The sequence below is a fragment of the Oncorhynchus keta genome, chromosome 8 (assembly GCF_023373465.1).
Source record: "Oncorhynchus keta strain PuntledgeMale-10-30-2019 chromosome 8, Oket_V2, whole genome shotgun sequence".
NCBI lineage: Eukaryota > Metazoa > Chordata > Actinopteri > Salmoniformes > Salmonidae > Oncorhynchus > Oncorhynchus keta.
In genome coordinates, this window is record NC_068428.1 from 2,364,697 (window position 1) to 2,388,075 (window position 23,379).

The 23,379-nt window shown below is 42.1% G+C and overlaps 1 protein-coding gene across 5 annotated transcripts in view; it reads right to left on the reverse strand.

Moving 5' to 3' along the window:
• kidins220b (kinase D-interacting substrate 220b) overlaps window positions 1–22,161 on the reverse strand; it is a 44,234-nt gene extending 22,073 nt beyond the window's left edge. For 4 of the 5 annotated variants that reach the window (XM_035774396.2, XM_035774393.1, XM_035774395.1 and 1 more), the window contains exons 1-19: window positions 21,975–22,160; window positions 17,801–17,965; window positions 17,410–17,508; window positions 17,106–17,204; window positions 13,604–13,702; window positions 12,856–12,957; window positions 12,600–12,698; window positions 11,696–11,893; window positions 11,480–11,578; window positions 9,913–10,011; window positions 9,708–9,806; window positions 9,358–9,535; window positions 8,947–9,111; window positions 6,887–7,066; window positions 6,367–6,532; window positions 5,864–6,015; window positions 5,412–5,515; window positions 5,099–5,284; window positions 4,836–4,976 (exon numbers count right to left, since the gene is read on the reverse strand). In XM_035774396.2, coding sequence (XP_035630289.1) covers window positions 4,836–4,976; window positions 5,099–5,284; window positions 5,412–5,515; window positions 5,864–6,015; window positions 6,367–6,532; window positions 6,887–7,066; window positions 8,947–9,111; window positions 9,358–9,535; window positions 9,708–9,806; window positions 9,913–10,011; window positions 11,480–11,578; window positions 11,696–11,893; window positions 12,600–12,698; window positions 12,856–12,957; window positions 13,604–13,702; window positions 17,106–17,204; window positions 17,410–17,508; window positions 17,801–17,932 — 2,397 coding nt within the window. In that variant the 5' untranslated portion in view covers window positions 17,933–17,965; window positions 21,975–22,160. Of the gene's footprint in view, window positions 1–4,835; window positions 4,977–5,098; window positions 5,285–5,411; window positions 5,516–5,863; window positions 6,016–6,366; window positions 6,533–6,886; window positions 7,067–8,946; window positions 9,112–9,357; window positions 9,536–9,707; window positions 9,807–9,912; window positions 10,012–11,479; window positions 11,579–11,695; window positions 11,894–12,599; window positions 12,699–12,855; window positions 12,958–13,603; window positions 13,703–17,105; window positions 17,205–17,409; window positions 17,509–17,800; window positions 17,966–21,974 lie in introns of all 5 variants that reach the window. The other variant, XM_035774392.2, reaches the window with a different exon arrangement.
• Between the last annotated feature and the right edge of the window lie 1,218 nt (window positions 22,162–23,379).

Genomic DNA, 23,379 nt, shown 5'->3' on the forward strand with positions numbered 1-23,379 from the left:
AGTTTAGTGAAATGTATTTAAATGCAAAAACATGTTACTGTAGATGTTCCCACGCAGACTTGACTTGGTTTCCCATATTAAGTACTGGGTAGCTGCAGGAACAAGGTTGGAGAGCCCATGGCATACAGAGTGTGGGCAGAATATCACAGCGAGAGCATGCTCCTCAAACAGTGGTTGATGCGTGGAGTGAAGTAAGTGTTGTTATATTTATTTCTCAGCTGCTCATATTAAGCACACAAAAACCAAAGTAGCCTACAAAACATTTGCTATTGGAGTGCATACAGATGACATGTCTTTTCCCCCCTGCCCCCGTTCCTGCCCATTTGATAACGGGCCATTCTAAATCAAAACTAATTTGACATATTAGTAAAGACGAGATTAAATTGAGTATAGTCTGATGGGTGAAAATATGATCACTTGATGAGAACAGCTGTGCAGCCGGAGACAAGGGACAGAGCACAAGCTTTTTTTTGCTACTTTCTCAAATCATCAAGTCTATAGTCGCATCATGCAGCCCATATATGTTTCGATTTCTAAGGTATTCTAAGGTTTGTATCATTCACAACTAAAGTTCCCACATGACTAAAAATGTTGCATATAGGACCTGTTTCTCAATTATCACGTATACGTTCAACACAGCCATTTCAGTCGTTCTGTAACGGGAAAAATACCCTTTCTATTTTATTCAATTATATTCTTCTTACTATAAAATCATCTAAAAGAAAATAATGTCACAGGACTTATATGCATATATTGTCAGCTAAATGAACTAGCCCGCAGCCTATGGCATGGAGCATAGCCAGATAACATAGGCCTACAGTAGTCAAACTCATCTTCAGTTCTTCTGAAATACATTTTCATTCATATCATGTTTCTTTAGACCTGACAAAAATAAATCATGTATTTATTGTGATGGTATACAGTGGGGCAAAAAAGTATTTAGTCAGCCACCAATTGTGCAAGTTCTCCCACTTAAAAAGATGAGGCCTGTAATTTTCATAGATACACATAGATACACTTCAACTACGACAGACAAAATGAGAAAAAAATCCAGAAAATCACATTGTAGGATTTTTTATGAATTTATTTGCAAATTATGGTGGAAAATAAGTATTTGGTCAATAACAAACATTTATCTTAATACTTTGTTATATACCCTTTGTTGGCAATGACAGAGGTCAAGTCTTCACAATGTTTTCACACACTGTTGCTGGTATTTTGGCCCATTCCTCCATGCAGATCTCGCTCTAGAGCAGTGATGTTTTGGGGCTGTTGCTGGGCAACACGGACTTTCAACTCCCTCCAAATATTTTCTATGGGGTTGAGATCTGGAGATTGGCTAGGCCACTCCAGGACCTTGAAATGCTTCTTACGAAGCCACTTCTTCATTGCCTGGGCGGTGTGTTTGGGATCATTGTCATGCTGAAAGACCCAGCCACGTTTCATCTTCAATGCCCTTGCTGATGGAAGGAGGTTGTCACTCAAAATCTCACGATACATGGCCCCATTCATTCTTTCCTTTACACGGATCAGTCGTCCTGGTCCCTTTGCAGAAAAACAGCCCCAAAGCATGATGTTTCCACTCGCATGCTTCACAGTAGGTATGGTGTTCTTTGGATGCAACTCAGCATTCTTTGTCCTCCAAACACGACGAGTTGAGTTTTTTTTAACCAAAAGGTTATATTTTGGTTTCATCTGACCATATGACATTCTCCCCCTCTTCTTCTGGATTATCCAAATGCTCTCTAGCAAAATTCAGACGGGCCTGGACATGTACTGGCTTGAGCAGGGGGACACGTCTGGCACTGCAGGATTTGAGTCCCTGGCGGCGTAGTGTGTTACTGATGGTAGGCTTTGTTACTTTGGTCCCAGCTCTCTGCAGGTCATTCACTAGGTGTGGTTCTGGGATTTTTGCTCACCGTTCTTGTGATCATTTTGACCCCACGGGGTGAGATCTTGCGTGGAGCCCCAGTTCGAGGGAGATTATCAGTGGTCTTGTATATCTTCCATTTCCTAATAATTGCTCCCACAGTTTATTTCTTCAAACCAAGCTGCTTACCTATTGCAGATTCAGTCTTCCCAGCCTGGTGCAGGTCTACAATTTTGTTTCTGGTGTCCTTTGACAGCTCTTTGGTCTTGGCCATAGTAGAGTTTGGAGTGTGACTGTTTGAGGTTGTGGACAGGTGTCTTTTATACTGATAACAAGTTCAAACATGTGCCATTAATACAGGTAACGAGTGGAGGACAGAGGAGCCTCTTAAAGAAGAAGTTGCAGGTCTGTGAGAGCCAGAAATGTTGCTTGTTTGTAGGTGACCAAATACTTATTTTTCACCATAATTTGCAAATAAATTCATTAAAAATCCTACAATGTGATTTTCTGGATTTTTTAAATCATTTTGTCTGTCATAGTTGAAGTGTACCTATGATGAAAAGTACAGGCCTCTCTCATCTTTTTAAGTGGTAGAACTTGCTCAATTGGTGGCTGACTAAATACTTTTTTGCCCCACTGTATATTACATTGATTTGACTTTTTAAAATGTAGATGCTTCAAAGCGCATCAGCGGCTTGTACGTGTGGAGGCCCGGAGATGCTAAAAGAGTTTATGTTAATTAATGGTCAATTACCGTGAGACTGGCAGTCTTTTGCTTGACGATAACCGGCTGACAACATTTCATGACCGCCACAGCCCTACTCCTGAGTAGCCCAATTTCATTCCATATTGCCCATTTTATTTTCACCTGTTCTGTTTTTAGGATATGGTGTTTGTTAACATGCAAAGTCATATTCAAATCGAAGTGCATTTTTATTTGATAGGGCACGCCCTTTTGGCTATTTGTCAAGTCTACAGAAAAACCACATAGGCTACTACTCTTTCTACTATAAGATACATCATTGATGTAGATGACTTGAGCGTTGGTGGACTGCCACAGCACTGCGTCTCTCCAACAGCACCCTAGAGAGGCACACTGGGCACATGCAAGATAAATATTTTGCGGCCCTGACTTTGGCAATGTGGGCACTGCTTATTAACATGGTGAGGCATCAGCACTCACCTAAATGGCCCATATGCCGCTGGGAGAGAGACATTTTCATTGTTTTGGGCAGAATTATGTGAAGCAGTATGAGTTGTCGGAGGTGCATCTCGGTCAGTCTTGATGCCGCCCTCGTCAACCTGCCGTCTAAGTGGCTGCCTAATCCTGCCTAAATGGGCGGGCTAGCCCTGTGCGTGTGGGGTGCTCGCTGCATGTGTGTGCGCGTGTGTCTGTGAAGGGACCTCAGTTCAACACCTAGCAACCCCGTCTGTCTGCTCCCACCCTTCCCTCCCCAGCATTGTGCACTCCTGCCATCATTACGCACACCTGCCTTTCCCCAGTCACGAGCATCAGCGATTACTGGACTCAATCACCTCTGTCATTATCTTCCCTATATCTGTCTGGTTCCCCGCTCTGTTCCCTGCTTCTGCATTGATTGTCATATGTCCATGTGCTGATGCTGTTCCTGTCTTGTTCTGTCTGTTCCCGATTAAATGTTTGATTCCCCATACCTGCTTCTCATTTCCGGCGTCGGTTCTTACACCGTCAAGTGGTTTGAATCTCCTGGTTGGGGCTACCACTCAAATATATACACTACATTGCCAAAAGTATATGGACACCTGCTTGTCGAACATCTCATTCCAAAATCATGGACATTAATATGGAGTTGGTCCCCCCTTAAATGCTACAACAGCTTCCACTCTTCTGGGAAGGCTTTTCACTAGATGTTGGAACATTACTGCAGGGACTTGCTTCCAATCAGACACAAGAGCATTAGTGAGGTCGGGCACTGATGTTGGGCGATTAGGCCTGGCTCGCAGGCGGCGTTCCAATTCATCCCAAAGGTGTTCAAAGTGATTGAGGTCAGGGCTCTACGCAGGCCAGTCATGTTCTTCCACACCGATCTCGCCATGGATCTCGTTTTCTGCACGGGGGATTGTCATGCTGAAACATGAAAGGGCCTTACCCAAACTTCTGCCATAAAGTTGGAAGTAGAGAATCGTCTAGAAAGTAATTGTATGCTGTAGCGTTAAGACTTTCTTTCACTGGAACTAAGGGGCCTACCCGAACCATGAAAAAACTTTATTCCTCCTCCACCAAACTTTAAAGTAGGCACTATGCATTAGGGCAGGTAGCGTTGTCCAAAACCAGATTCATACGTCGGACTGCCAGATGGTGAAACGTTTCCACTCCAGAGTCCAATGTTGGCAAGCTTTACACCACTCCAAACGACGCTTGGCTTTGCGCATGGTGTGCTTAGGCTTGTGTGTAGCTGCCCGGACATGAATCCACTAATTTGAAGAGGTGTCCACATACTTTTGCCATGCAGTGTAAGTTGTTTCTATTCTATTCTATTTCACCATTTCCGCTACAGCTCAGTCAGCTAATAACTCCATTATCCCAATGAACAAAAGACATTGAAATATGACATTTTGTGACCGCTATCAAATGTCTAGATGAATTACTCTAAACATATGAGTGATGTTGGTTATTCCGTTACAAAGACATCTTACATAGAAGACCCATTATTTCCGCAGATCAAAGATTTCATTAGTAAACAAGAAGCAGTGAGTTCAGATGGCCTTGCTCCTCTAATAAATTGATCAGATTCAAGACAATTGTATTACTGACAGCTTCTGGAATATTTATGACTGATGCGTTGTTTGCTCTCTTGGGACAGATTGTTTTTGGAAAAAACTCAAAAGGTTGCACAAGGGTGAGATGTTCAAATAAGTTAGTGCTCAGAGTGATACGGTATACCCTATCACCCTGTGACTATGTGTGTGTGTGTGTGAGTCTTACCGTATCCAGCATCTGCAGTACTTTGTCCTGTTCACAGGAGTCCAGGCCGTCTATGATGACAGCCAGACGCGTCTGGTTCTGAGTGAAGCCATCGATGGTTTTAGCCATCCTCGCCATCAGCTCCACCTCATTCTTCAACACCTGAGGATGGAGGAGCGAGAGGTACAGCGAGATATAAAGATATGTTGAGACAGGTAGCAGGTATCTGTGTATGTTTGTTTTTGCGTGTGGATGCATGTGTGGCTGTTTGCAGTGCACCCTACCTTCATGAAGCCCTCGCTCTTGAGCTTGTGCATCTTGTTGGCGGCACTGTGCAGCCTCTTCCTCTGAGAGTTTAGCACCGAGTCGGCCACCTGCCACCAGGTCCGGCAGTTGAGCACCAGCGCCAGGCCCACCACGCTGGCCATGGCGATCAGCACGGCGTTCACTGTCTGGTTGGCAACGTCCACCTTTATGCATTTTGAAATTGTCTTATTCATTCAACATTGGTGAAGAAATTCAGACTTTTTAATCACATCGATTTCAGAACCTGCAATAATGCCAAAAGGCCAATAAGCTAGACTAATAAAGTTAAACCTTGAAGATGGCGAGGAGGGCCATGCCGGTGGTCAGGCAGCCCAGGATGAAGACGAAGATGACGAAGGAGGGAACGCAGCATGTCTTCTTCCACTTCTTCTTCCCTATAATACATTTTGAATGACAATCAGAACAGAAATGCGGATTTTTGCTGCCTATAATCAATTTATCATGAAAGCATAGAAAACAGTAGGTATAAAGTATTCAGTGGGCATACAAATATTTCGAAACAGGAAGTAGGCTACTAACTAAGCTTGTTCAATAAGAACATTCATTCGTATTGTCTGTTGGACGTTTGCAAGCCTTTGTTGTTAGTTCCTACTGAAAACTGTGTATTAACGAATGTAGTGACTGATAGTGACTCAAAGTAGTGACAACAGTCGAACACATTTGCCCAAGGGGATTCAATAAAGTAAACTGAATTGACTAGTCTGTCCTCCTCTGGTCCTTACCATGTGATTCCTCCGTCTTGAAGACCCTGAAAAGGCGGCTGGCCATGAAACCAAACTCCCTCTCACAGGCATCAGACAGGGTGGCTATCATCTCTGCCAGGCTGGTCTCTCCTCCCACACTGGACAGACGGTTGTAGTCTGTGAACAGGAACCTGCAGGGATACAACAGTAGAGGGAGAGGAGTGGACATATTAAATCATTGGTCACACACAAACTACAACTTAGAACGACTTTATATGTAATTCATAAAGTCTCCATGAGCGCTGCATAAATAATATGGAAATAATTGACAAATCAAGGCATATAATGAAGTGATTACATCCAGGACTGATGTGATAAATACGGCATGTGATTGAAGTTTAGATTTCTGGCTTTGCTAAGAGGGATTTGATAGTGATTTTGGGTGGGTGAGGAGGGGTGTGTGTACCAGATGGGCAGAGCACAGGTGGTCTGTGTGTGTTTGTGTGTGTGTATGTGTGTGGGTGCGGATGTGTGTGTTATACCTGACGGGAAGTGCGCGGGTGGTCTGTTCGGGCAGGTCAGGGGGGTTGACGAACATCAGTTTGAGCAGTAGCTCCAGGTAGCCAATGTGTCGTGCCAGACGGGTACTGATCACCCATGCCCAGTTCCAGTTCTCCCCCTCACGACGACTGCCGAAGTACACCACCACTACAGAGCGAGGGAAACGGTTATCTCCTAACTGGATCATTCACAGCCACCACCACTACAGGCCAATGAAGACAGCCCGAGTTTTAAAAAACTGTTCCTGTGTCATTAAAGGGGTTTGGAAAAGCCAGTCAGTATAGTGCATAGGCTGTGTGTTAATATACTGTTTATTCAAGCATTAAGTCCAGTAAAAAGTATGAATCCTTTTTCAAATATCCTTGATATCGCTAACTGCATTGTTACCAGAGTTACCTACATTATTGTTACTGGTATAATACTGCCCTCTAGTGTGGCACTTGAAAATAACTTAATACTACTGGACTACATACAAAATAGAGGACAAAGTGACGGTCTCACCGAAGAAGACATAGACCAGGGCCAGCAGGCTCAGGGAGATGGCAATGGCCAGCTTAGGGTCGACGGTGAAGCCCAGGACCAGAGCTACAGAACCACACAGCAGCAGGGACAGGAACAACACCATCCAGGAAAACTGGAACAACGGCTCTACCTGCTGGCCAGCAAACGTCTTCATCTCATCTGGAGAGGGGAAGAAAAGGAGGGGTTGAATGAGGAGTAAGATCAGGCGAGAATGAGTTAATAAAATAATTTGTTAATATTAACAGCCATCTTATTATTAACATGTATAACATATTGTTAAAGGAGTAGTTCACTATTTTACAATTTAATGTTAGATGGTTCCTCACCCTGAAAGTAATCTATTGGCTAGGAGAAAAGTTAATCCAACAGCCACTACAAACGTCAGCTAACTTTAGCCATCACAAGCTACCAATCAATGGAAGTGATGTGAGCATCTATTGTTTTTTTTATGGCCAAATCACATTTAGGTAACATCAAACCAAATATGCAGTTGATTTCAGGTGATATATATATATATATTTTTTCTAAATGCTCACATGCCCCATCACTTGCATTGATTGTTAGCTTGTGATGGCTAAAGTGGTAGTGGCTGTTTAAAGAACCTTTCACCCTGGAATACCAGTTTCTCTTGGCCCATAAATTACTTTCAGGGTGAGGAACCATCTAACATCAAGTTGTAAAATAGTGAACTACTCCTTTAACATATCATTATTTTGAGCAGTGTCATAAACGCTCAGACTCCTCTATAGAAGTGAGAGGAGCAATGGCAAGCAAACTGCCTTATAGAAAGAGATACAGTGAGCTCCAAAAGTATTGGGACAGTGACACATTTTTGGGAAATGATACAAAAAGTATATCAAAATGATACAAATGACTTTTTTTATGATACAAAGACTAGGAAGTTAAAGTGCAGACTGTCAGATTTAATTCAATTTTTATTTATTTATGTGAACCGATTATAAATTACAGCACTTTTTATACATAGTCCATCCTATTTTAGGGGACCCAAAGTATTGGGACAAATTAGTGAAAAGTTTAGTATTTGGTCCAATATTCCGAGCACGCAATGATTACATCATGTTGGTGACTCTACAAACTTGTTGAATGGTATTGCTGTTTGTTTTGGTTGTTTTTCAGATTATTTTGAGCCCAATAGAAATGAATGGTAAATAAATGTATTGTGTCATTTTGGAGTCACTTTTATTGTAAATAAAAATACAATATGTTTCTAAACACTTCTATATTAACGTGGATGCTACCATGATTACGAAAAGTTACAAAAGCACAAATATGATCCCCCAAGACATGCTAACCTCTCACCATTACAATTACAGGGGAGATTAGCATTTTTTGGAGGTATGATATTTCTCACTCATCAATATTCATGATTCATTCAGGATTTTCCATAATCATGGTAGCATCCACATTAACGTAGAAGTATTTAGAAACATATTCCATTCTTGTTTACAATAAAAGTAACTCCAAAATGACACACCAAAAAAATTGACATATATTTATATTTTGAGATCTGGCCACAGACCCCACTTTGAGAATCCCTGGTATAAATAATACTCTTAAGGGGCCTCCCGGGTGCCACCAGAGACTCTGGGTTCGAGCCCAGGCTCTGTCGCAGCTGGCCGTGACCAGGAAGCCCATGGGGCGGCACACAATTGGCCCAGCGTCGTCCGGGTTAGGGAGGGTTTGGCCGGCAGGGATATCCTTGTCTCATCGTGCACTAGCAACTCCTGTGGCGGGCCGGGCGCAGTGCACGCTGACCAGGTCGCTATGTGCACGGTGTTTCCTCCGACACATTGGTGCGGCTGGCTTCGGGGCTGGATGCGCGCTGTGTTAAGAAGCAGTGCGGTAGGGTTTTGTTTCGAAGGACGCATGGCTCTCGGCCTTCGCCTCTCCCGAGTCCGTACGGGAGTTGCAGCAATGAGACAAGACAGTAACTACTAACAATTGGATACCACGAAATTGGGGAGAAAAAGGGGGTAAAAAATGTTAATTATACTCTTAATTCTGTTTTAGTTCCTTACCTTCCAGTTTCTTGAGCAGGAAGGACTTGCCGCTGCCCCACTGGGCGTACAAGCCCACACAGATGGGTGGCTGCATGGTGGGCTCACTGAGGATGTCTGCCAGGGCACTGCTGTACAGGTCATAACCCAGCATGTCTCCGTCAGACTCAGTAGGGGACAGGTGGCCTTGGAGGGGACAGAGACAGACGGGAATGAGGTTACTTACAGCTCTACAATATCTACATTATTTACCGTTTATTTGGTTACAAGTCTACAATATTTATATTAGGTCATATTGTCAGAGAACAGTGGCTAAAATGTGACTCCCAGTCTTAGCGACTCCATCGCACAGGTAACGTCCTTTATGGTGTTCTACTAGATTTCCACCGCCGAAAGTCACTGACCGAGCTTCTGGAGAGAAAGGATACTCACGGGCTCCAAAGATCTGGGTGAGGATGCTCTTCTGGTGGCTGCAGTCGATGTTGTAGGGCGTCTCGCCGGCCTTGTTGGGCCGGTACAACAGGCGGCCATCTTTCGGGTTACGGAGGAGGAGCTCCGCCAGCCTGCGGCTCCGCCCACGTATGGCGATGTGGAGAGGGGTGTCGCCTCTCTAGCGGGAGACAGGTAGGATCAGACTTCTATCTACATAACTTGTGTCTTTTTGACATTCTGTGTGCCATGTATATGGTTTATTATACATTACATATGGACGGCAATAGATTATTGTACAGGTCGTTCGGAAGCTAGGTTTAATAAAGGTTAAATGGCTAAATATCTTGTACCTTATCCACAGCTGACACCTTGGCTCCTTTGTCCAGCAGAAGCTCCACTATGTCAATATTCCTCATCTTAATGGCCTTGATCAGAGGGCTCTCTGAATCCTGAGACAAAAAAAAACACATGATTATGGTTTGGAGAACAGTGACTACAGTAGGTGGCTGTGTATGTGTCTGGGTTGTCACATAGTGAAATATGTTTGCCTCTTACCTTGGTGCAGGTCTCCGTGTCGGGGTTGCACTGAAGGATATCTCTCACCATGGTGGCGTTGCCTTTCTCCACGGCCCAGTACAAGGCTGTCTTGTTATCCTACAAGAGGTCAAAATGTATTGTTGTAAGGCAGTGGAGGTGAATTGTATGTACCTTCTTCTATAATGTAGTACTGTGTGTCTCCATCTCAAATGGCATACCATCCCCTAAATATTGCACTACTGTTGACCAGATTCCCTATGGGCCCTGGTCAACAGTAGTCCACTATATAGGGCAGCCTTTATTTAAGTATGGGTTTGGGTCGCGACGTGTCAGAGTAAATGTATAATTATTTGATTAATTACTGGAATTGATTTGGCCAAGTGCAACTGCGCAATCTGTTCAGTGCACTCTCTGCTTAGCAGCAGTGTCTCTGGTCAGTTTGGCAGCAGCGCGAGTGGGAGGGAGAGTGCGTATGCTTCGTGGTTTGCCAGATCTTTTTTGGGCAGATTTCTTGAAGATCAGTCTGCGACCCACACAATGCAGCGTTGTCGTTCAGCACTAGATGATGCGCTGTCAGCCACTGACTTGTCATTCCCACTCGCCATTGAATGGACTCAAGCTAGCCACAAGTTCTGACTGAGTGCAATCGTCACGAAGCGCAAATACAGCGATGAGTTCTCTCTCTTGGTTTCACACACATTTTGAGAAATAACCAAGAGCGCCCACAATGTGTTTTGTGTGGGGAAGTGCTTCATAAATGAGTCTCTCAAAATGAACAAATTAAATGACACACCCTGACCAAACATCCAGGGCATGAAGTTAAATCAGGGAGTTCTTTCAGAACAGGGCAGAATACTTCAGGAAACAGTGCTTCGACGGTGGAAGAGTAAGTCAGTTAGCAAAGCATTGTTGTCATTTTATAACAGGTGATGGATGACAAGCAGAAATAAGGGAGTATTATCTCTTGACAGTAATCGATGTGAGTTTCTCTTTCAAACAATCCCCTTGTACACAGCTAATAGCCAGCTAGCTAACGTCAACTTTAGCAAAAGCAAGCTAGCTAGATACTGATAGTGCAACCCTAAGTAACAGTACCTATACAGTAAGATGAACACAGTAGGCCAGACCATTTTTCATCTGTACTGTTACTTAGGGTTGCACTATCAGAAACTCAGCCTGTGTGTGTGTGTTCTGTTATACATCTGTGTGATGTGATCAATCAGTTTATTCCGGTTCAGAATGATAATGCTTTCTTGTATTTTAACAGCGACAGTTCCAACCGAGACAGATATATAAGAGAGTTTTTAAATGGGAAAAATAAACATGAATAGCTATTTATATGGGTATTTTATTGTTATTTGTTTCTGTCTACATTGCATTTGTTTTAGGCATAAGAGCAATATAATGTACCAATATGTACGTATAGTTGCATGTTTTCATAAGCTTGGGTCCCCGAAAAACACAGAATTTCTCATTTGGGTTCCAGGCTGAAAAAGTTGAAGAACCTCTGATATAGGATACAGGGTGCAATTTTCGATGCACGGTATGCGTCTTATCTGAAGTAGCTAGGTGTCAGACTCCTTACCTGTCCTCTGATGTCGATATCAGCGTATTTGTGCAGCAGAGCCTTCACTATCTCCACATGGCCTCCTCTCACTGCCCCGATAAGCACCGTGTCTCCACTCTGTACGACACACACACACACACACAATAGGTCACCATACAGCATACACACTACATCCACATCTCAATACAGCACCTATAATACAAAATATGTGTCTGTGTGTGCTCCTTTGCTCACCCTGTCTGGTATGTTGACGTAGGTGCCAGCGTCCAGCAGGTCCTGTACTATCTCAGTGTAGCCCTCCTTGGCAGCGATCATCAGTGCTGTGTTTCCGTCCTTTTCCGTCATGTTCACGTTAGGGTTCCTCTTCAGAAGCTCCTTCACCACCTCAGTGAAACCTCCCTTCACTGCCACAATCAGAGCTGTCATCGAGTTCTACAAGGGGTGGGATGGAGAGAGGGAGGGAGGGAATGAGGGACAGTAGAAAGAGAGAGGGGGGGGGCAGAACAAAAGGGAGAAAAGAGAGACAGAGGAGGACAGGAAAGAGATGAGGAGTAGAGAGATCCGTGTGATAACGATGATAGTAAATCAATCCAGAGTAACTACGCTTAATGTACAAAGCAGTTCTCTAGGACTTTAAGTAGATGATAAAACAGTGAGAGGTGTAGACCGGAGGGAAGTTGAGAGACAGACCCTCAGTCTGCTGCTCTCTCCCTCCGCTGAGACTGACCATCAGATGCAGGCACTGTCAGCCCAGTAAAATGAAAAGCAAATTATTTAAATGTGTGCTCACTCAGCTGTGCCTCACAAGTAATACAACAATGTATCTATTACCAATGTGATCACACAGCCTACATCAAATTTTGAAATATAATTTTAAAAAATGTCCTGAACCTCAATGCATTGGCAGGTAAATTCAAGCAAAGCCAATATGCAGCGATAATGTATTGGGCCTATAGCTTACTGCACAAACCTCATTGCTACAGTACTGTTTTTAATTGGTTAATGTTGCATAGGCTTACGTTTTTTTAGTCATGTTTATTTTAAAAAATCAGAGCAGTAAATCGGCATGCATTTTGACTCATAAAGTGATCTTGACTCAGAAAAGGTTGGTGACCACTGGTGTAGATTGCAGACATACCGCCCCCTCCTGGTCGACATCGGCTCCGTTCTCCAGCAGGTGCATCACACAGTCAAAATGCCCCTTCCTGGCTGCCCATATCAGAGGGGTAGTGCCGTACTGAGAGAGGGAAAGACACACACACACACACACACACACACACACACACACACACAGTTATCAATACTGGCACAGGTCACTATTTCTGGCCAAACTGGGCCACCACTAACTCAAAGGTTGGCATTGCCCCGCCATGCTGCCCAATCTGTTGTCTCACCTTGTCAGAGCAGTTGACCTTGGCTCCATTTTCCAGCAGGACCTGCACAATCTCAGCATGACCTCTGCCTGCTGCCCAGATGATGGGGTACACACTGTATTGCTGATGGCAGAGAGAGCGCGAAAAAGAGACTTAGTGAGTCCCAAATGGCACCCTACACAGTGCACTACTTTTGGATGTATTACCCTATGTATAATACATGGGGAATAGTGTATCCCTCTTCACCCATAAATATGTGTATAATACTTGGGGAATAGCCATGAATTAAAGGCCGCCCATAGGAGGGAATGCAGTCCAGAGGTGTGGTTGTTTCCAGGAGCATGGGGGTAATGGAGTCTGATACGTTGGAAGTTGTGGATAACAAGATGGACGCGTGCCTCCTGGGCCCCACCACCTCTGGTGCCTTTGGTTTCTGTTGTGTTATTTGGTATGTTTTATATTCATTATTGCGGGAAAATGTAGTTACTACGATTGTGATTGTCTCACCTGGTTATCTTAAGATGAATGCATTTGACATTTTAGTCATTTTTTGCAGACGCTCTTATCCAGAGCGTCTTATACAGTAGTGAGTGCATACATTTTCATACAGGTCCCCCGTGTTTATCAAACCCACAACCCTGGCGTTGCAAGTGCCATGTTCTACCAACTGAGCCAAACGGGACCACTAACAGTAGGTTGCTCTGGAGAAGATCATCTGCTAAATGACTAAAATGTAAAATGTCTGAGACGGGTCATGATGACTGCTCACCTGTCCAGTAGTGTTGGGGTTGGCTCCGTTGTCAAGGAGAACCTTGGTTACCTCCACGCGGCCCTTGTAGGCAGTCCACATCAGGGCCGTCCAGCCTCCCTACAGAACACCAAACACACAACCTCAATTGCTGTACAAAAACATTCTCCTGCACACATTACAGTACCTTTAGGGCTTTGCACACAAAACATTACAAACCTAGCCTGTACATTGGAAAGCATGTTAATTGAATAGTTGTGTTTTTGTAGAAAAAAAGAAGGTAGGAAAGTGCTGCTAAGGTACACAACAGAGGCCGACCGATTAATCCGCATGGCCGATTAATTAGGGCCGATTTCAAGTTTTCAAAACAATCGGTAATCAGCGTTTTTGGACGCTGATTACACTGCAATCCACGAGGAGACTGCGCGGCAGGCTGACCACCTGTTACACGAGTGCAGCAAGGAGCCAAGGTAAGTTGCTAGCTAGCATTAAACTTATCTTACAAAAAACAATCAAACTACACATGGTTGACAATATTACTAGTTTAACTAGCTGCTCCTGCATTGCACATAATCAATTAGATTGCCTGTTAATTTATCATCGAATCATAGCCTACTTCACCAAACGGGTGATGATTTAACAAAATCACATTCGCGATAAAAGCACAATCGTTGCACCAATGTACCTAACCATAAGAACGTGAAATGTCAGAATAATAGTAGAGAGAATTATTTATTTCAGCTGTTATTTCTTTCATCACATTCCCAGTGGGTCAGAAGTTTACATACACTCAATTAGTATTTGGTAGCATTGCCTTTAAATTGTTTAACTTGGGTCAAACGTTTTGGGTAGCCTTCCACAAGCTTCCCACAATAAGTTGGGTGAATTTTGGCCCATGAATTTTGGACAGAGCTGGTGTAACCGATTCAGGTATGTAGGCCTCCTTGCCCACACATTTTCAGTTCTGCCCACAAATGTTCTATAGGATTGAGGTCAGGGCTTTGTGATGGCCACTCCAATAAGTTGACTTGGTTGTCCTTAAGCCATTTTGCCACAACTTTGGAAGTATGCTTGGGGTCATTGTCCATTTGGAAGACCCATTCGCAACCAAGCTTTAACTTGAGATGTTGCTTCAATATATCCACATAATTTCCCCCTCTCATGATGCCATCTATTTTATGAAGTGCACCAGTCCCTCCTGCAGCAAAGCACCCCCACAACATGGTGCTGCCACCGCCGTGCTTCACGGTTGGGATGGTGTTCTTCAGCTTGCAAGCCTCCCCCTTATTCCTCCAAACATATTGATGGTCATTATAGCCAAACAGTTCTATTTTTGTTTCATCAGACCAGAGGACAGTTCTCCAAAAAGTACAAACTTTGTACCCATGTGTAGTTGCAAACCGTAGTCTGGCTTTTTATGGCGGTTTTGGAGCCGTGGCTTCTTCCTTGCTGAGCAGCCTTTCAGGTTGTGTCGATATAGGACGGGTGCACTTCATATATATATACTTTTGTACCTTTTTCCTCCAGCATCTTCACAAGGCCCTTTGCTGTTGTTCTGGGATTGATTTGCACTTTTCGCACCATAGTACGTTCATCTCTAGGAGACAGAACGCATCTCCTTCCTGAGCAGTATGACGGCTGCATGGTCCCATGGTGTTTATACTTGCGTACTATTGTTTGTACAGATGGACGTGGTACCTTCAGGCGTTTGGAAATTGCTCACAAGGATGAAGCAGACTTGTGGAGGTCTACAATTCTTGGCTGGCCTTGGCTGATTTCTTTTGATTTTCCCATGATGTCAAGCAAAGAGGCACTGAGTTTGAAGGTCGGCCTTGAAATTCATCCACGGATACACATCCAATTGATTCAAATGACGTAATTTAGCCTATCAGGAGCTTCTAAAGCCATGACATCATTTTCTGGAATTTTCCAAGCTGTTTAAAGGAACAGTCAATTTAGTGTATGTAAACTTCTGACCCACTGGAATTGTGATACAGTGAATTAACAATTGTTGGAAAAATGACTTGTGTCATGCACAAAGTAGATTTCCTAACCGACAAGAAATGTATGGAGGGGTTGAAAAATTAGTTTTAATGACTCCAACCTAAGTGTATGTAAACTTCCAACTTCAACTGTAGTTAAAAAAAATCATGTTAGCAGGCAATATTAACTAGGGAAATTGTGTCACTTCTCTTGCGTTCAGTGCAAGCACAGTCAGGTTATATGCAGCAGTTTGGGCCGCCTGGCTCATTGCGAACTGTGTGAAGACCATTTCTTCCTAACAAAGACCGTAATTAATTTGCCAGAATTTTACATAATTATGACATAACATTGAATGTTGTGCAATGTAACAGCAATATTTAGACTTAGGGTTGCCACCCGTTCGATAAAAGGGAACGGTTCCGTATTTCACTGAAATAATAAACGTTTTGTTTTCTAAATGATAGATTTCGGATTTGACCATATTAATGACCTAAGGCTCGTATTTCTGTATGATAGTTTTATTATAACTAAGTTTATGATTTGATATTTGATAGAGCAGTCTGACTGAGTGGTGGTAGGCAGGAGCAGGCTCGTAAGCATTCATTCAAACAGCACTTTCCTGCATTTGCCAGCAGCTCTTCGCAATGCTTGAAGCCCAGCACTGTTTATGACTGGCAATACTATAGTGCCTATAACAACATCCAATAGTCAAAGGTATATGAAATACAAATGGTATAGAGAGAAATAGTCCTATAATAACTACAACCTAAAACTTCTTAACTGGGAATATTGAAGACTCATGTTAAAAGGAACCACCAGCTTTCATATGTTCTCATGTTCTGAGCAAGGAACGTAAATGTTAGCTTTTTTACATGGCACATATTGCACTTTTACTTTCTTCTCCAACACTATGTTTTTGCATTATTTAAACCAAATTGAACATGTTTCATTATTTGATTTTATTTATGCATTATATTAAGTTAAAATAAAAGTGTTCATTCAGTATTGTTGTAATTGTCATTGTTACAAATATATATACAAATGTATTTAAAATAATATATATACAAATGTATTTAAAATATAATATAATATATATATATATATTTTTTTTTATTTTTTTTTTTTATTATTTTTTTTTTATTATGATTATTATTTATTTATTTTATAAAATAAAAAAAATATTAATTGGCCGATTAATTGGATTTGTCTTTTTTTGGTCCTCCAATAATCCGTATAGGCGTTGAAAAATCAGAATCGGTCCACCTCTGGTACACAATAGTGGATTTTGGTAGACAGAAGGTGCTCTTTGATAACAGGGGTAAATTGGTTATCAAAAAGATAGGAGGACCAAGGCACTCTTCATATAATTAATTAAAAGGCCTTTATTTCTATGGCATGTTCAATGGAAACAAAGACTAAAAACTTTATTGAAAGTACTCACTGAAGTGGACTGAACAAGCATACAAATCAAGTTTATACAATCACCAACACATTACAGTTATTACTGATTGTGGCCTGTTGAACTGACTGAGTGTCTCACCATGTCTCTGTGTTCCATGTAAGCACTGCTTTCTAGCAGCTCCTTCACCACATCTACATGGCCCTCCTTAGCAGCACAGATCAGAGCAGACCAGCAGTCCTGAGGAAAGGAGAATACCACATCACATCCTACCGGTCACCATGGAAACAGGGAGACGACCATGACTACCGTTACGATGGAGATCTCAGGCAAAGTTCACAGTGATTGGCACATTCCCAATGACTGTCATACTGAACTGAATGTATTCATGTCGGCCTTGAAATGAACGTGTGTGTGTGTTTATCCATTGAGCTCTCCTACTCACCACATCGTCCAGGTTAACATTGGCTCCTCTCCTGATGAGCTCCTGTACTATCTCAATACTGCCCTGCTCTGAAGCCAGCATCAGGGGTGTCTGCCCATTCTTTTAGGGAGGGGGAAAAGGCAAGCAATTAGAAAGACCTAACACAATGAATGATCTCTCTTTATACAGTAATAGACCCCATCTTCATTAGACCAAATGTATTAGACTGTGTTTCCCAAATGGAACCCTATTCTGTATATAGGGCACTACTTTTGAGTAGGACCCATAGAACTCTGGTCAAAAGTAGCACACTACAAGGTGATAGGGTGCCAGTTAGAACACAGCCTATATATAATAACTATAGCTATATTAGTAGACCTGTAGGCCTATTAGATAGTATGAGGATACTCACGTCACTCCTGCCGTCCACCTCCTTGAACTTGTCCAGGTGGGCCTTGAGTGCTGCCAGGTTCTCCTCCTCCACGTAGCTGAAGAGGTTCTGGATGGCCAGAGAGGTCATCTTGATGGAGGTGGTGGTGTCCATGGCTGCAGCTACTTCTCCTCACCCCCACTGCACCTGCATGGAGAGAGATCATAGAAATAGACTGCTTCACTTCAATGCGTACACTCAAAATGGCTGCCAAACCACCCACTATGGCATAATTGACTCCAATGGGAACCCCCGTTCTACTCATTCTAGTTCTGTGGAAGAAAGACAGGATAGTAGTCATGGGAAGCTAACAAAAACGTAATAAACACAATATATAGCTTAGCACCAATAACAGCAACATACATGATTTCCCCCTCACTTGTTATAGGCTACCTTTCATTTATAAAAAGGCTAGACTATATCTATATGTTTATATAAAAAGCAGTGTGAAACAGTGACCATAGAAATATAATTAATAGAATGTGCTTGGAACCGCTAACAATGGGGAGCTTCATTCTAATTCTATGGTGGCTGGTGACCATGTGAGATGGAGATATAACAGAGCACATAGCCTAGTTATCTGACCCTGGCAGGCAGCCAGTGGGTCGACTCACTCCAGTGCTACTTGGCCCAGGCCTAGCCATCTCCTGGCAGATGCAAGCAATATCACACTCAGAGACTCAAGACCCATCACTCACTACTTTGATGACAGGATTTTCACCCAGGCAGTCACAGCAGGAAGAGTTGAAAGAGATGTTTGCTTGGTTTATTCAAGTTCTCCTGGCTGCTATCATCATCTGCCATTAATGTATTTTCTCACTCAGAGAATAGCCTCTGCTTGGAAATGCATACAGTCTTCTTCCTATTTTACCGGCACACAAAATGGTAGCTAGTCTAAATTTTGTTTTTTAGTTCTCAAAACATGTGCCGTTATAAGTCCTGGGCTATATAAAGTGTTATTACAAAGTTATTATCCATTTGTTTTTGGCATAGAAAAAATATATACAGTAGCCTTAAGTCATACTAGAAATTCACGGGTAACACACCAATGGCATAGAAAATATTACAACCCCAAAATATATAAATGAAAACCAACAGTGCATGTTCACAACTTACTTACCCTATTCACAGGCTCTTTGGGGAAGACATTAGGCTAGGTAGGCAACAGGCCTAAGTGATTTATCTTCCTGGCCTACCCATTAACACAAGTTAATTAATCATCATGCATTATTAGGGCTGTGGCGGTCATCGATTTCTGATTGATGCCAAATGACAGCGGTCTCCGTAATAACCGTTCGAATAGCGGTCACCTCTCCTCTGCTCCTGACTGCAGTCATGTTTAGATGAGTACAACTTATATCAAATTCACATCAATTAGCTTTTTTTTTTTCTTATGTCAATTAGCAAATTTTTGTAGTCAGAATTTTATTGTTTAAAGCTTATGATGTTTATTTTCTTTTCATGATGGTCTTCATCCATAACCGTCGTTACGCGGTTATTCGGTAATTAATTGTGCCAGCGCTATCCATATTGTACTCTCTCCATAAAACTGGTCAGTTTTATTACACTAACTATATACCTATCCGACACAATACAGACAATTTAGCTTACAATTCAGCCAGCCAAGCCTACAGTGTACAATGTAACCTTAAAAATGCATGGCAGGGTGCACTTAATCAAGGCTCAAAAATGAACCCATTCTGTATGACATGAAACAATGTCTAGATTAACAAGCCTGGCAGTGCTGGCAGACTGACAGCCAGTAAAGAAAGCATTCCTTCCATCACCACAGAGAGAGCACAGCACAAGCCCTCCTGCACTCGCACACAAACACCCTCCAGCATTCCACCACACAACACCCAGGGCCTGTTGCAGCAACAGCTGAAAGCAGCCACAAAGAATAGAAAATGGAGGCAAGGCAGCCAGCAAAACATCAAAACACATCACCGTGTGCTGCATTGCTGCCAATACCATTTAACCTGTCGGCTGTCGCACACAGACAGAAGACAAGGCGCAATTATTACACTGTTACAACCGTGCAATCTTACCTATGGGAATAACAGGCCTACTGTTCTCTATGTGGGTTATTTTTGGCTACTCTCGTTTCGCTCTGTAACTTTTGTCTCCACATACAGCGGTCCTGGCTAAACCTATTGACTAGGCTATTCTCCCTGGCTGTGGCTGCTGATATTGAATTATGTATGAGAAGGAGATACCACTCAGCCTCTCTGGCACATGCTCAGAGGACATAGCACAGTGGAGAAAACAGGCCCAATATAGGCCAGTGGTACCACTGACCTAGAGAGTATAATATCAATCAATCAAATGTATTTTATAAAGCCCTTATTACTTAATCAGTTCGTAACGTCAATACTATGATGTAGGCCTAGTTGTGAGGATGGTTTGAACCGTTAAGACCTTCCTGTCTATCTGTGGTATACAACGAATAGCCTATTTGTCACGTGTGCTCCCTCTCCGGACTCTAGGTCACAAGGCTGCTCGTTATGGCGCACACCCGTCACCATCGTTACGCACACCTGCGTCTTCAGACTCACCTGGACTCCATCACCTCCCTGATTACCTTCCCTATATATATATATATATATATCACTCCCTTTGGTTCCTTCCCCAGGCGTTATTGTTTCTGTATAATGTCTGTGTGCTGTTAGTGTTTCTTGTCTTGTATTAAGTTGCGTTTATTTATTAAAACACGCACTCCCTGAACTTGCTTCCCGACTCTCAGCACACATCATTACACTATAGCCCTAATTGGACATTGTACAGTATCTGTGGTATGCAGAGGATCAGGGGTTGTGTTAAAAGCAGAATTGTGTGTTTTCAAGCAAAGAAAAGTATTAAATGCATAAGAAATATCTTGCTGCACTTCTCTCTCACTCCTTTTGTCAGTCTAGCCTACATTTTTTTCTGGTAAAATGGATGATTAACTTAAAAGCATTAGGAAATGTAGCTGCCTATTTTATTTCTATGATAACAAAAAAGACCTTGCTTTTTCACTGTAAGCAAATTTAGTTGTAGCCGATAGCCAAATTGCGTTGCACTTATGTTGTCATCTGATAAAAATGAAGCTATTTTCTTCCGAATGTGTTGCATGTTATGTGAAGTACAAATATCGTTCCATACCCCTGATCCCTCTATGATGGAAAAAAAAACACTTGACTTTCAATATAAAATACAGGTGAAATGGTTTAAAATACAGGTGAAATGATTTTAATTTACATTGATTAGTGCTCTAAATGAGACCTCTGGAGAATATAGAAGGAATATGACTGCTTTTAAACTGGCAGCACAATTCTGATATATTTTTTAAATGTATTGGTCTTTTGATTAATCAATTCAGCTCACAAAAAGAGCTGATGTGAAAAGATCTGATGTGATTGGTCAAAAGACCAAATAGTCGAAAAAAGATCCGAATTGGCTGATGTGAACGCAGCCAGGCTAGTCTATCAATACGAATCGTGAACGTTTAACCTACTACAGTGTTTCTGTATGCTGTATCTATTTATGTTTTGTGCTTCTCTGTCCCGAAAGCAAAAGTACTGCAGAGTAATCATAGAGAAATTACATATGCTTGGAAAGTACCTCAAAATAACTTCAAATAATAATGTAAGGTTTGGAAATGAGAGATTTACATAAATTATGCATTGTTTATGTGCGACACCACTTGTTGTATTGATACGATGCATCCGGCTACTAAAGTCATCATCATCAGGATGTATCAAAAATGACTCGTTCGACCAATAGGGGCTAGCTAATTTCAATTTCCAACAACATTTAGATCGAGTGTATCTCGAAACGATCTATTTATCCCTATCGAATGTTAACGTTAGCTACCTAAACCATCGAATGGTAGCTTAGCGCGCTCTCGCGCTAACATCTTCTAAAATAAAATAAATAGCTAGCTTTTCGTTCCTGACTGCGACCATTATTGATTGCTGTATTTTTAATAAATGTCAATGACCGTAATTAGTTGATAACATTTGTTTGACAGCGAATATGACATTTGCTAAACGGCCAGATCTCAAACAAGAGAACATTCTGAACTGCTCGAGCTGTCATGTCAATTTTACACGCATCGATCAAAGGAGGACGCATTTTGATGTTCGTACGTGAGAAATGGCGATTCTCAGTCACATACCTCTGGAGTAAAACGTCTATAAATGTTCCACACTTCGGTGTTGTCGTCTCAATCCTCGATGTATATGCGTGTAAAGGCTCACGGGCTATTTATTCCCCATCCTCGACAACAGCCATTTTAGTGGACCAGAAAAATAGCACGTAAGGGTGGTTTCCTCACTGTTCGTCAACTCATCCTCCCCGCCTACAAAACTGTGACGTATGGGAGCTCTGAGAAGAAAATCTTGGAAAGATGCGGGGTCGATACTGTACAAGCTGAATTAGCCATTTACTAAAACTGCAATTTCAAAAATGATCATATTTTATTAACTGACTAGGAAATATTTCATATTATGTCAAAGCTTTTTGTGTGTGTTTTGGATGTGTTACACATTTCAGGTTATTGCTCTCATAAATTCCCCTTTTTGGTATCACATTCACTCTCGACCCTAATTTACGAAGGAGCTGCAGTTAGTTGTGTTGTGAGGAAAATAACACATTTTACTAGATAGCAGCATTACTCAATGGTATCTGAAGGCAGTGTATAGGTTTATTCACCTGGCAGAAATATTCAATAGCTTCTGATGACCTACACTGACTATGACTAGGTTTCCATCCAATTGGCGACAAGATTTTCATGCAAATATTCTAGAATCTATGGAAGTCAATAGAGGGCATATGAATAAAAAAATTACATGTCCCTTGTTATGTCGAGATCACAATTTATTTTTCTCATGATCACTACATAACAAAATATCACAATTTTCTCGTGATCATGACAACAACATGTTTTGTCGAGATCACGAGATAATCAAAAGTATCACTTGTTCAGTTGCACGATAACCACCTCATCAAGGATCCCTGTGTTTGCAATTATCGCAATGTGCTCGTGGGGCATTAAGCCCTGAACATGCCTGACAGGCAGCTCTGTCTCTAAGGCCGTGTGCAGCACCCAAAACCACAGCCAATCGCAGCTAACTTGTCTACTCTTGTGTGCTAGCTAGTAAGCTAGATAGTCTTGTTAGCTAGCTTGTTATGTATGCTGGTTGTTAGTTTACATAATTTATATGTGTATAATTTTAAGAGACACCATGTTTTGTGGGTAATATTTACATTTACGGTGGGTGAGCTCCATTCCAGACAGGCTGATCAGATTATATTGCATCCTCAGGGGCTGTTGGGCATTCAGATAAAAATTCAAGTGTGCTACGAAATGAATGTCAAAACGTAGTTTTCTTTGCCTTATGTCTTTATAAATTACATAGAATGAATCATTAGATTGTTCTCTACAATATTATAAACTTAATATACTTGTACTTGACAGTGTCGATGAAATAAGAACGTTAACTTGCTGTGCCCGTTCTTAGTTTATTTAGACAGCGCAACTTGGTTGTCGCTCTTCCATATTTGCCGTTGTGCGGTTGTAC